General features: G+C 41.2%; 1 protein-coding gene across 2 annotated transcripts in view; it reads left to right on the top strand.

Moving 5' to 3' along the window:
* Positions 1–14,745, top strand: part of ANTXR2 (ANTXR cell adhesion molecule 2) — a 123,106-nt gene that overhangs the window by 17,863 nt on the left and 90,498 nt on the right. For both annotated transcript variants that reach the window (XM_068941322.1, XM_068941323.1), the window contains exon 8: positions 13,736–13,796. In XM_068941322.1, coding sequence (XP_068797423.1) covers positions 13,736–13,796 — 61 coding nt within the window. The remainder of the gene's footprint in view (positions 1–13,735; positions 13,797–14,745) is intronic.

The following is a 14,745-nucleotide window of genomic DNA, read 5'->3' as shown; positions in this document are numbered from 1 at the left end:
GAACAATTTTTCTTCTGAAGCCACATTGTCTCCAAGCCAGCCAAGTCCATCTAGGAAAAAAAGCAATCCTTAGCATAAATATGTAACTTGGTTAAAAAAAATTGCAAATTCGTAGTTAAGATAGACACTAAAATAACAAACACAGATCTTGGAGTTCAGTGGTTGTGTGGAGACATAGAAACAGTAGAACGAGTTAGTAATTGTCTGTAGACAGCCCCCCTGCACCTGTACCTTGACTACTACGTTCAGCTCTGCAGATCTCATAACTGAAATGGTATTAACAAAAATTGGGAGGATGCTGGCAAACAGTTTAACTATGATGGAGAAGAGAGCAGGACAACTGGAGGGAATGACTGTTGGAAGGATGGAACAACACAAATATTGGTAATTCTTTTGTCACAGTAAGCACTTTCTGTGGTAGGGCCTGCACTGAAATTAGTAGCCCCACTTGCTGCATGTTACCTTGCTTCACATGAATAAATTCCTCAGTATCTACTTGTACATCCACCTCTCATTTACAGGGCAACCTGAGGGAGAGGATGCCTTCCTGTTTGTAGGGCATCAACTCTGAGGCTGAAGGGGCATTACTTCAGACCATAAAATGGGCCTACCTATGAACAGTAAAATTGAGTAAAGTCATAATGCACCCATGGCCCTTTAAAAGCTGGGTTCCTAACAGACACAGTGACAGACTCTTTTGCTAAAGTAGCATAAGCAGGTACTGCTATAAAAATCTTAATGCCTAATTGTAAAAATTCTTTCCAGTAAAACTTGTTGGTAACTGGGGGAAAGTCTGCTCTAATTGTAAAAAACAGTCAGTAAAATCTCTCTAGAATTCAAAGTCACTTGAATAACAGAGTTTCTATTGACTATCTAGAGGTTTTTTATTTTTTCTTCCGTTACATGGTTTCCGTATCAATTACTGTGCATGTAACAATATACTCCTGCCATTAAGTTAAACAGATTGATGAAAGCCAATCTGTAGGGCCCAAAGTGAACAATTATATAAAATGTATGCGGCACTGGCACACACAACAGCTTGGAATGCCTGCCTAGTCACTGTCAGCAAGGAGCAAGCCTGTTCCCGAATGCCTTATAGTCTAATACGTCAAGGCCAACAGAAGATGGGCAGGGATACAGAGGCACAGAGAGATACGTGTCTCATGTGCAGTGAGTTTTCTGGCAGAGGGGGAAAAACAACTCAAGTCTAGTGAGCGGTATACAGTTATGCTGAATGCGGGCAAGACTTATTTCAGGTTACAAAAAATTTCATCCCTTTGCCTTGTAAAATCCATCGCATTCACTTACAAAAACGTGCTCCAGCCTTTCTTCATAAATCTGTGAATCTGGACTAGATATGCTGTCAACAGGATTTCCTTGATCCGAGCTGGCTTTTAGGTTGGGGCGATGGCGAGTTGCTAAGCTCTAAGAGTCAATCCACATCTCCCATTGTCACCTGCTGTAAGGCAACATGCTGGGTCAGTGGGCTTCATATCAGGCATGGAAAGCTTACAACTGCAGTGGTTTAATGTGCCAGTGACAGACATAGTGGTAAACCTACAATAGCTCTTCAACTGAGTTAATACTGTTAACGTGTTCTGACCCCCTTGTGTCTAAACCACATGTCTCACTGGTCAAGTTGTAAGCAATTTGTTTATCCAGTAGTAAGCAGGGACTAGATTATTTTGAAGTAGCTGGTACTTCTGCCCTCAGCCAACTCAGCTCACTAGAGGTGAAATTCCTCCCTGGTCCACCTTGCTTAGAGCACTCTGAGACTACTCCCCTTTTTTTCCCCTCCCCTAAATGATATCCCTCAGCTGGGGATGAGGGGAGAAGGGTCAGTAAACTGATTGCATGCTATTAAGATTTTTCAAGAGCAAAATTAGCTTAAGCAGTTGATTATCAATTACACATCAACTTAATTAGCTCATTTCCTGTAGGAAGAAAATATGCTCAGTTTGTGCACTGGGAACCCAGGAAGCAAACTATTAAACATTTAAGGCAGTGGGGGAAGGAGAAGAAATGCAACAAGTTATCATTAAAAGAATTATTCTGATTAAATCAGTCATCTTCTTTAATCCACTTGGATGGTCTAACGTTCAAGCTGCACTTGGTGCAAGGTTCAGAACTAACGTTGTGCTATGTTTTCCATGTGACTGAGACTGAGTAGATAGTTTTGGGAATTACTGCGTGTAGTTGTTAAAGAGACTCAATGGCCTGGAATAGAACGCTTTCTGCTCTACCCTTCACTGTTATACAGCCCTTAATTTGACATTCTCTGACATATTACAAACCATATAATGTTCTCCTGGAGAACCAAGAGCTTGATAAGCCAGCAGCATAACTGACATGGTTTCCATTTTTCTGTGCATGCATGTGCCTTATGATTTGAATTTGACTTGTCAGCTATCCCTGCATGGCTATCAGTTCCGTTACATAAGTGATACTGTAAACACCCTTAAAATGAAGCATTCACAAGTCCAACTGAGGGCAGAGCAGTGGATGTCGTCTCCCTGGACTTCAGCAAGGCTTTTGACACTGTCTCCCATCACATCCTCCTAGGTAAACTCAGGAAACATGGGCTAGATGAGTGGACAGTGAGGTGGCTTGAGAACTGGCTGGATGGCCGAGCTCAGAGGGTTGTGCTGAATGGCGCAGAGTCAAGTTGGAGGCCTGTGGCTAGCGGTGTCCCCCAGGGGTCAGTGCTGGGTCCAGGCTTGTTCAATATATTCATCAATGACCTGGAGGAAGGGACAGAGTGCACCCTCAGCAAGTTTGCTGATGATACTAAACTGGGGGGAGAGGCTAACGCACCAGAAGACTGTGCTGCCATTCAGAGGGAGCTGGACAGGCTGGAGAGCTGGGCAGAGAGGAACCTCCTGAAATTCAAAGGCAAGTGCAAGGTCCTGCACCTAGGGAGGAAGAACCCCATGCACCAGGACAGGCTGGAGGTTGACTTGCTGGAAAGTAGCTCTGCAGAGAAGGACCTGGGAGTGCTGGTGGACAACAAGTTAAACATGAGCCAGCAGTGTGCCCTTGTGGCCAAGAAGGCCAATGGGATCCTAGGGTGCATTAGGCAGAGTGTTGCCAGCAGGTGGAGGGAGGTGATCCTGCCCCTCTCCTCAGCCCTGGGGAGGCCTCACCTGGAGTACTGTGTCCAATTCTGGACTCCCCAGGAGAAGAGAGACATGGCGCTACTGAAGAGAGTCCAGCAGAGGGCTACAAAGAGGATGAGGGAACTGGAGCATCTCTCCTGTGAAGAAAGGCTGCGAGAGCTGGGCCTGTTCAGCCTGGAGAAGAGCAGACTGAGAGGTGATCTGATCAACGTGTACAAGTGTCTGAAGGGAGGGTGTCAAGAGGATGAGGCCAGCCTCTTCTCCGTGGTGCCCAGCCACAGGACAAGAGGCAATGGGCAGAAACTGAACCACAGGAAGTTCCATCTGAACCTGAGGAAAAACCTTCTTTCCTGGGAGGGTGACAGAGTACTGCAGCAGGTTGCCCAGAGAGGTTGTGGAGTCTCCTTTGCTGGAGATATTCAAAACCCGTCTGGATGCGATCCTGGGCAATATGCTCTAGAGGACTCTGCTTGAGCAGGGAGGTTGGACTAGATCTCCAGAGGTCCCTTCCAACCTCAACCATTCTGTGATTCTGTGAACTGAAATCTATTCAGTGTTTCCTTAGTGATAAGTTTTTCCAAGCCAGATTTTCCTTACTAATTAAAAAAAAATAGCCCAAAAAACTTCTTTCTTGTTATGGAAAGTAACAGTTCATCTTGATCCTTATTTACATTACTTGATAAGTAATGGCTTTAGGGTTGTTTTTAGTAATTTAGGGGTAAAGGTTGTGATGCTGTTAAAGTACACATCTCTTAGGACCCACAGTTTTGTCATCTACATTTCGTTTACTCAGTGCCTGCAAGTGAGGCACTGCTTAGACATTGTATAATTAGAATATTCTCACTAACCTGACACTGCACCAGGCTTCTCTCCGATAGTTATTTTATGCAAGACCATATGTCTCATGGATTTTTTTCATTTAGAGAGGGGATAGGATAGCAACCTCCCCCACCCCCCTTCTTCCTGTTGCTCTTAGTGTAAGGCAACACCAAGCAGTGTCAGGAAGTAGGCTGAAATTGACAGCAAGTGGTAGTTGAGAGTACAGATGTTTGGCAGCCGATAAAAGTAGATCCCATTACGTACATAACTGCTGCAGTTGCTTTGACACAGCCTTGTTGGAGATCATCATCCAAGTTGTCTTTCCTATGAAAGCATTTGCTTAATTCCAAGTTCTCAGATTTAAAGTCTTCCTTCTAGTGTGAGGTGGTCCTGTTGCCTCATTGCTTTCCTCACAGATTTGCACTGGAAAAATAAAGTGGGGGATGCTAGGACTTGCTTTAATACAGTAAAGACACCTGATGCAGGGCTGTCCCATGGACATGGGACAGAATTTCATCATGCATCTAGTTATTTCTTATTGATCCTAATTATTTATCGTCTTTGATTCAGACTGTGAAAATGTAGGCCTTGTAAAACACTCTCTGAGAGAATGCAAGATTCTACTTTGGGAGCAAGCAACTGAGTTTAGGGATTTAACTGTTAGTTGTTTTAAGGAGAAGCTAGCCTGTCTAGAGACCGAGATCCACTATGAAACTTGAAGCAAGTGCCTCTGACTTAAAGATTTCGAGCATAATTAAGGTTATTGGAATATAATCAGTTAGGTCAAAGGGTCCATTTATATTCATTTACTCTTGTGACCTACTCCAGATCTTTATCTTTGAAGCCTAACTTTACCATGGTGTAAGAATGCACAACTCCCATTCAGCTTAAGAAAGCAGAAACCTGTAAAAGAGAAATCTGTAGTGAAACCTGCGTACAGTGAAACCTGAATTTTTCACTGCCATCCTGCCTTCACTTATGCTCATTTTGCATACTGTAGGATTCACTCAACTGAATATAAAAAACACTGATCTAAGTTCAGTCAGTATTTCAGCCTCCAGAAGAAGAGGTAGCAAATGAAACCATTGCTCCACTTCAGTACCTCCTGCTTAAGTTTCATTTTGTTTTTACTGCCTCAGGAGTAGTGGAAAGAAAATTTAAGTTCAGCAAAGGGAGAAAAAAAAAAAAAAAAAAAGAAAAATCCAGCTTGCCAATGGGACTTTCAGTGACTCACAGAAAAGGAAAAAAGAATCCCACAAAATACACCAAACACATGGAAACATGGGGTAAGCCCAGCCCTTATTCAGCCAATCAGAACAAGTGAAGCAAAAGTCATTTTAGGAACTGAAGTAAGTATCCATATGAACTCAGTTTTAATTGGTTTGGCTTGACTCACTCTAACCAGACAGGCCATTAGCCCAACCTAGCTGGAAATGACTAAACCAAACACTAGTACAACACTGTTTTCATTAGGAACTCTTGTGAGGATTTTTACAGCTCCAAGCTGGGATGAAGCTCAAGAAACTATTAACTTACCAGCAAAAAGAACTAGCTCAGGAGCGTTGTTCCATAACTCTAGGCCATTGTATGCTGCCCTGAGCAGTATTTCTGCACACCTTTTATACTTGCTGCTACAACTGGTGCTTCTCTGTTTACTGCCTTTGCACTCAGGGGGACTCTTCTCCTGCCTACCACTTACATAGCTGCTGCCCAAGCACCAGTTGCATAGGTGTGTGGCATTCCCTGATGAGCACTCAGTGGGAGACAAAAGGTGTAGGCAATCCCTAATCAGGGAACAACCAACAGAACCTGCCTATTAGAGCTGACAAGCAAAGGAGGCTTCATCCCCATGCACTGCTCCAGCTGAAGCTAGTAATGCTCAGGCTGGCTTTCAGTGCTCTGTTACCATCGTGGTCCTTTCCAGATGCTGTTTGCAAGTTAGCTGTAGTGTGTGCCATCTTCCTTTCTTCTCCTGTCCCCCTCCTTTCTGTACATTTTATCTAAATATCCATGTTGTGCAGTAACAATTGCAAGGGTTGTAGGTGGGCTGACTTGCATCTATCTACTGCTGTATCTTGATTGAGGGGGGAACTGAGGGAAATGCAACTCTTCCTGATGTAGATGTGTCACGGTTAACTGACAGATGTGCTTGGTGTGGCATGTTACGAAAAGCACATCTTCTCTGCCTGTCAAACTATGAACAGGGCTTCTCCAGTTTTGATTTTGTTTGCGGTTTGCCATGGTTCCCAGATCATCTTTCCTCATAGTTAGTTGTAGTTTGCTCACTAGGTGTTGTGTTTATAGCTTCCCTAGAGAAAATGATGGACTCCACATTGGGAGGGGAGAGAAGAAAGAAAGGGGGGGGGGGTTAAGATCTTAGAAAATACACTAGTTTTAGTTCGCAGGTAAATTAGCATTTTTGTGCTGTTTTGCCATGTTTCTGAACCATGCAGGATACATTTTGCAGTGAGTGTACACGTGACCGGCTGGGCAGTGTATGAACAGGCAATGCTCGAGGCTCACAAGCTCAGAGTGCAATGAACAGGAGTTAATCCTGTTGTAAATATATTTTTGCGCAGGGACTATGAAGGTGATTATATTGCACTGTCAGCGTATCTTTCACATAGCTTACCATGCATGAGTATAGCAAACAAAGTTATTTTTAGCAGTTAAACATTTTTTCATCTTTAAAAATTGGTTCTGGAAATAACAAATTAGATGCATTTGTTATTTTTTAGTAAATACAGTTTTGCTAACAGAACTGCACTACCTTCCTCTGTAAAGAGTCAAGCCAGCCTGATCTGGGAACGGCTTCCAATGAGCAACGGCGAAAACAAAGGGGCACATTTGAATTAGAACTCTGGGGAGTAAAGGCCACTAGTGATTCTGGAAATCCTTGTTGTTCAAAATTATCAGTGTGCCACATGTGACCAAACTGTGTCCAAGCTCTCTTTGTCCAGTCATTCACAGTTAGACCTATCTCTTAATCAGGAAGCGAATACTTCACACGTCCATATCATTTTATGGTTTCAGAACAGTAGCTAGACTTGAAAATTGATATAGTGATTCAATAAAGAATCCAGCTGTGCTGATGACCTGCCCAAATCCTGAACTCAGATACAGTTCTGGGAGGAACAGATGCCATGAGAGTTATGATTTATGATGCTGATTGCTGCCAAAACCTTTTGTACTGCATACTGGGGCTAAGCAAAATCAAATGATGCTGTGAAATGCATTGACCCTTAACATATTTTGTTAATTGTCAGTGTACAGTTAGGTTGCTCATGGCTTCTTACTAGTGCATTGTTCTCACAATTTCTTGGAACATGAAATTCATTGAAGTGCTGGAAGGGGAAATTCTTGTTTTAGCCTGCGTGTAACACTGTACCGCATGGTGCAGCTCTGTTCCACAGTATGTTCTGGGAATACGGTAGTCAAAATACGTACAAAGCTGTACCATTTTACTGTTTAAATTCTGAGAACTTTTAAGAGGCAATAGCAAGAGTGAAAAGCAAGTCAAAGCAGAACCGGGCTCCAGCTGTGGCAAGTTAAAGAGATATTGGAAAATGCAGAGGGCAACTTGTTAAATGAAGACGTGTTTGCATAAAGCAGGGGCAAGATCTGTAACAAGGCTATATTAATAAAAGAGGTGGAGTTTGCAAAGCCTATAAGCACTGACGAGCCTTATTTCATCTTGTTGTTTGGCTGCCTTTTTTTGTAATTTATTGCAAGGACATCTGCTTTTTCTATGCTAATGTAATTATTTGTGTAGGTGTATTGTTTTTGCAGCTTAAATAATTTTAACAAAACATGATTCTGTTTTTCAATTCAGACACCTACAGGTCAGAAACTGACAACATTTCAGTAAAACACCTCTAATTTAATTAAATATTTAATTAACAACGTAAATTCTGAACTACTTCGCTTATTTATGAAGTGAGTTTTGAAGTTTATGTGAGCCTGCAGGAACCACATAGAAATCCATGCCACAGATTGTAAGCACTGATCAACAGCCAGGTCGCTCAGAAAGAAATTCATTGGATGAAAAGTGGTCCCAAACTGAATGGTTTACATAGTGGCTGGACTTTCTACAAATATTTTAAGTAAAAATTTACTTGTGTACTTGTTTTTGCCTGAAGAAGCTTAAACTGCTCTTGAACACAAAACAGTCTGTGGCCTGTAAGCCTCTGAAATAGCTTAACAGATGAAGATAAGCGACAATCACAAAATATGGAACTTGAAGTGAAAACCTGAATGCCAGTTTGCTGGTTGAGAAGCTAAACCATTCCAGTTCTGATTGCTGTGCGTTAAAGTGTCATTAATGAACCAGCAAACAGGGTTTGGTAGTGACGGCAGAGTACGCAGAGGCTCCTTGAAAGGACAAAGCCTCTGAAAGCCATGTGTACACCAGATGCGACAAGGTTATTGTGGATGGAAGCTGAATCTGACTTTCTGTGTGGGACATCAAAGCCTTGATCCAGCAAGGCATGTGCCTTTAAGCCAAGATCTCATCCCACTGTATTCAACAAAACATTCATATGCTTAAAATTCCATGTGCAGCTAGGGAATGTGATAGCTGGCTGACAGACAGAATTGGGCAGCCTAGCAGCTGATTTATAAGTGACCCTTTCAGAAAAGGAGAACGTGTTTAGCCAAATTCAGTCCCAGTGTTCATTAGTGAGTTTACATCAAGGATGAATTTGCTTTTGAGTGCCCATGGGATATCTCAGATGCCTTTATTCTGATAACCTCTGCTGTCTGAAGTATTCTGAAATTATTAACTTGCATTACTGATAAGTGCTATGGAAATTCTCTGCACAGTATCTGTTTACTTAATGGCCGTAAGATGTGATTTCACTAAAATCGTCAAAGGCTCTTTTGTGTTTAACTGTCCCTCAAAAGCTTTGCTGTGCTGTCTGCAGCACGGAGCGTAAGATATGTTTATGCTGCTTGTTGTTGAGGTGGCTTTGGTAATGAGTGTTTATAGAAAATACAGCATAACACGGTCTTTTTTTTTTTTTTTGGATCTTACCAAGATGTTTGTCTGCTGCTGCAATATGGCAGTGATGTAACACAAACTCTGTATATGAGGAACTACAGAATGAATGTTTCTCAGTAATCTGCTGTTTTTGTTGCTGTTGCTGCTGATGAGCAAGAGGACATTTGAGGCCTGAACTTAATATCCCATTTTCTTTAAGTATGACAAGAGATTGATCATCCTAAAGAGCAGAAGTATTGCTCTCTGTTTTTTTCAGCAGCTACACATGCTTCCAAACTAGAGTTAAAATGACAAGCCCCTACCTGTGATTTTGATGATGTCCATGAGGTTCTCCACTCTGTGGAGATAGATAAGCCAGTGTGTGTTTCCAGCTGGGGTAACCAGTTCTGCATAGCATGGTTCTTTCGCAGACCTGGAGGAACGGCTCTGTGGGTCTTTCACAGTTCTCCATTTCCAAGGCTGGAGGAAGGCAGGACACGGGCTAACAGGTTGCAGTTCTGTTCTACACTGGCTTATGGGGAAATGTTTGTTTCTAGGGGAGTTAGCACTGGAAGGGAAGCGCCTGGAAGGAGAGCCTTTCCAAGCCTGGGAGAACGGAGTCCTATATTTGGCATGGAATTCTGGAAATGAAATAGATGACATCAGCTCTTTGAATCTCTCCCCTGCATGCTGTTATACTAGGGAAGTTTATAGTCCTATTTGAATTTATTGTATGTCAGCAGAGTATTTAACTATCTTATTCAAGGATGGCCTTATATAGTAATTATTTGAACTCTACTTGTGGGCAGTAGGTTTGTAAATAATGAACTTGCAATGCCAAAGCTTTCTCTTTGCTTGTTGTGAGCTAGGAAAGAGGGAATTTAGTCACAGATCTTATGAGTTTCATTTAACTATTGCTGACATTACAGCCCAGCTTTCCATAGCAAGATGGTTCAAAGTTTTAAAATTAAAAAGAAAAGCTGGGGGCGGGGGATTAAATCATACGCGTGCTTTGGTTTGTATGTTTTCATGGTTCAAATGTGCTTCCATAATATGCAAAAATGAGAGAGCACCGTTGAAAGCTGTTTGTTGTTGAGACTGATCCTATTCCTCCTCTTTGGCAGCAGAAGAGGTGGCAAGAGTACTAGGTTTCAGCTGTAGGTGAGAACTCCCACACACTGTATGTAAGCCCAGTGCTTCTCCCTTTGATCTCTCTGCTAAGACATCAATTGTCTTGAAAAGGAGAAAAGTTAGACAATTACTACATGCTTTTCAAAATCCCTAATCAGCTGTTGTTGAAAGAGCATTCCGGAAGGCTACAAAAAAGGCTGGTACAGGAACGGCCCCTTGTCTAGAGATTTGAAAGCCTATTTAATAATACAACATAGATCTTGATACAAAATGGCCAAGTTGCCTTCATATCCTTCTTCCTGAAGAAGAGAAATGAGCTTTTTATTGGAGTGCGCTGTGCTAGCTTATAAGGAGCAGCTTGCATGGAAAGAGTGAGAAAAGAAGATTAAAACAGATAGAAAAGAGCGTGAGCCAGAGAAAGAAGAGAGTAAAGAAAGGCTACAAGTTTCTGTACATCCTTTTAAGATGTGAAAATATGTTCTCCTCTCCCACATGTGAAAGAACAAGTGCTGATTGCTGTCTTTGAGAATATTTTCAAGTTTTCCAGTGTGACAACTGAATGCTAGTTACCTTATCCTTGTAAGCCAAACCATACAAAACTGGTAGGGCCTGGTACGATTAATAAGACTTGCCTTTTTCCATGAATGCTGTTCCTGATTTTCCTGTTTTCTGTGATGGAAAATTTGGTTGTGAATATTGTTTAAATGTTGCTTTGAGGGAGTGTTGAGAAGAGGAGGGCCCAGCTTTTAGGCTGGTTCTGCATGATTCAGTTTGAGTCTTTATAATGTGTTTCTGTTTTTCTGTTATATCTGTTTCTTAGGGTTACTTGATGACTGTTGCTGCAGGGAAGGATTTTCAGAGACAAGGCAGATTTCTATAGCGGTATCCTTTCCGTAAAGTAGAGACTATCAGCAACTGACTGTTTTGAAGAGCGAAAAGAGATAGAATGTCTTAGAAAAAAAAAAAATTCAGTGTCCTTATACATTTTAAAAACAATTTAAGCTTTGTTTTGCTGAAAATGATACAATCTGAGACCCTCACCCTTGCCAAGAGATTTAAGATCTTTGAAGAGTAGGGCGTTCTCAAGCCAAGCAGAGAATGGCAATAGTTGGAACGATGGAAAATGATTGTCAAAGCAGTTGATTATTTCTAAGGACAATATTAAAATACAATATTTTCCTGCTTTCTGTCATCATACCCAAGCAGCACATCTTCGTGTAGCCATGTAAAATCTATGGTGCTATGGGGGAAATCAGTGTTTCCTGAACTCTGTATTAAAATTCACTTTTATTCATGAATTTTGACCGCTTATTCTAAACCATATTTTATTTCATTTGGAGTTGTGCTGTTTTTGCAGTTCATTCTTAAATACAAAGGGAATTAAGCATGTCCAAATAGGCTAAGTTCCTGTTTTGTATTGGATCTGGAAGCATAATGGCAGAAAAGTACTATCAAATATGGCTGAGTAAGAAAAATACTGCTTTCAAAGAAGAGAAGTTAAATATGTCTGCTTTTTTTTTCTTCCCACAAACTCATAATATGGCCCTAATTTAGCAGACAGTGGACAAATGGGGATAGGAGAGGTTTTGGAAAACTGCTTCCGGTGAGTCTAGTGCTACTCTGATGTAAAAAATGAATGAATTCCAGTCGGCCTTGATCCTGCCAACTGTGAGACCTATACTTCATTTTAAAGCAAGGCTGCAGTCTCATTGACTTAAATTTGACTGTTCATGATACTCAGTGTCTTCAGAGAAAAACAGAACAGTGTTTTTACAGTAAAGTAAGAATCATCTGCTTTATTCTGTCTTTAGTTTACCTATTATTTTATTATTTCATTTCTAAAATAAACTAAGTTACAGTTCTCCTTACACTGAAATAGGAATCAAAAGCCAAGTCCTTTTTTGGAAACAGGAGATGAACTCTTCAGCTAATATAAACTGGTTGAGTTCCACTGAACTTCAGCAAACTACATTCTTTCCAAAGATCTCCACTGCTGCATGGCATCCAAAATATATGTGCCCAAGAAACCTCTTAGATTTTTAGATACAACTTAATGCTTATAAATCGGTATTGAAAGCACTACAGAGAATCTGTGCCCAAAACTTTGTGGAGAGGCAGGTGATATGGAAAGCATTAAAATGAGACAGGCAGTCATTACTTTCTCAGTGTCTGGCAAGTTTTTTGAATATGTGCAGTGACAGATATGGTATTGTTTGCACTGGTGTGGATATATAGCAAAAGAACCAGCAAACAGGATAGAGTAATAAAAACAGCCTCCACAGGAAGGAAAAAGGAGATAAGAGTAAGAAGGATTTACATTTACTCATACCTAGGCCATCTCAGGAACAGGCACAGTTAACAAATGGCCGTAGAGGGGCAACAGCAACAGGGCATTCTACTATGCACATGATTACATGGACCTTGAATGATTTTACGGGGCGTTATATGTGAATGCCTGCTAAAGAATATACCACTCAGTAGGGGCAAAGCTATGCATCTACAATATGAAAGTTTTCTGAGTGAAAGAGGTCATTAAAAACCATTGAAAAAAATCACACATTATCATTTGAGAGTAGAAGGAAGCGTAGCTGCGGATGGTTTATGTGAGTTTGATTGTACAAGTTTCAGGTGACTTCTTCTGCCCTCAGTTAGCAGAAGTCCTGTTACCTGCTTGTACAGAAGGGGATTAACATGATGATAACAGCTCCTTCCTGGACAGCAATAGCAAGCAGGAGATGGGGCCCTAGTATAGGGTGGGGAATCCTACCAGTGGGAGGAGAGTGTGGGCTCATGATTGCAGCAACAGTTGCAATGAAGGTGGCCAGACATAGTTTATTCATTCCTTCTGCAAAGCACCATAGAAAATGGTGAAGTGGTCCTCAGCAGTCAAGACCTTGGTGCTACTTATGGCTCTGCCTAAGTGATCAGGATAACCTGATCGCATAATGTATTTGCAAATGGGAAAATTTGACTTGGCTGAAATCAGGGCTAGGGTCTGCGGCCTTTTGTACATGTACAAATCATTCTAAGGTGCCTAGTTTTTCCTTTCCCTCATGTTCCATTCCCTGTATTTCCAAGTAATTTGTAGGAATATCATTTTGTTCCTGCCTTTGGGAAGAACATTGTCTGACTGGTTAGAGTAGCAAAGCAGGCAGACTGGTATAGCAGAAGGAAAAAAAAAAAAAAAACCCGCACAGCACAGTTTCCGTACGCTCAAGAGCGCAATGCATTCCTGCTCTTCTTTACATAGGGCAGAATGCCAGCACTTGGAATAACCTGCACTTGGCCTGACCCAGAGGCTGTTGGAAGACTCCCTTTAGCTTGATTGGATTTTGGATCCGGCTCCTTGTGACTAACTTTTGGCTGAAACATTAAGATTGAGTTCCATGGAAAATTAGGTTAGGGAACTAGACAGAAATTCCAAGGCCAAAACCAGACATGAGTATTGTTTTGAAGAGTGGCCCAGGTTTAATAAACTAGTTCAAGTCTTATGAACCCGTAGAAAATTTGATCATGCAGGTGTGCAGAAGTTTTACACGATCAAGACAGTGTCCTACGAAGTCGCCCACATGCACATGAAATCAGTAGATGCGCATGTGCATCCTCTGGGTAGGAGCATTTGTTTTAAAATAACATTCCCCACTGAAACAGCATTCTGAAACCTATTTATTTGTTTCCTTCTTTGTAATAGGTTTTGAAGCAATCATGCACTGAGATTTTATATTTGGAACCATCCAGTGTCTGTGTGGGAGGTAAGCTTTTAGAATTGGAAAAATAATACTTAATTATTGGACAGTTTGATTTCCACATTCTACTCAAACAAGAACACTCTACCGGTCATCTAGAAAGAAAAAAAAGTCTTTAAAAATCCTGAGGGAATTTTTAAGAAAGATCAGATCCTTCTCCGTTTACTCATCTTGTTCCTTGGAGAAGCCTTCTTCCTGTGCCTCCTTTTATAGTTGCTAGTACGTATAAAAGTTTGAGAGACATGCTTGCCTACCACAGTCGCATTAGTTGCACTACCTGTTTTTTGCCTTGTGTTCTTTTGCCTAAGAGAGAAATGTGCATTCAAACTTACAGAAACCTTTTTAGAACAATTCCCTCCCTCCTAGAAGGTAAACTTTCTAGCTTCTCACTGGCATGCATACTTTTTTCAAAGGTTAAAGCTTGTTCCGAGACTGCTTGCTTATCCGGTATTTGTTGTGTTTTGTGAATGAGGCTACAAAGTCTAATTCCCTCTAACAGTGGACTCCCAACTGATGAGAGGTTAGGAAACGATCAAAGCAAACTGAAGTTGTAACATGCTATTTTCCTTCACAAAGAGATTGGAAAGACTAAAAAAAGTTGCTGTCCTTGCTTTCAAAGCTATGATACGTACTCTGTGATACTCGCATACAATTTTATATAATGCCATTGAGCTGAGTTTTGGGAATCCTGATAACGTACATACATATAAATTCATAATAGTTTTTGTAGTGTCCTGAATCTGTGTAGTGTCAGAAGTAAAGCTTTTGACTTGTTTTAGCATGATCCTGAAAGCAGAGATCTGCATTTTTGTGCTGCGTTACTATATTTCTTAAGCAGAACTGCACAGAAGTACAAGTGCTTGTCTTCTCTCTAGAATTTCACAATCCATACATACTTTGAAACCAATCAAAATAAGGTAGCTGCAAAATCCACTTATTTTGATGTTTCTGTAAA

The sequence above is a fragment of the Struthio camelus genome, chromosome 4 (genome assembly GCF_040807025.1).
Source record: "Struthio camelus isolate bStrCam1 chromosome 4, bStrCam1.hap1, whole genome shotgun sequence".
Lineage (NCBI taxonomy): Eukaryota > Metazoa > Chordata > Aves > Struthioniformes > Struthionidae > Struthio > Struthio camelus.
This window is presented reverse-complemented; position numbering and strand designations above follow the sequence as displayed.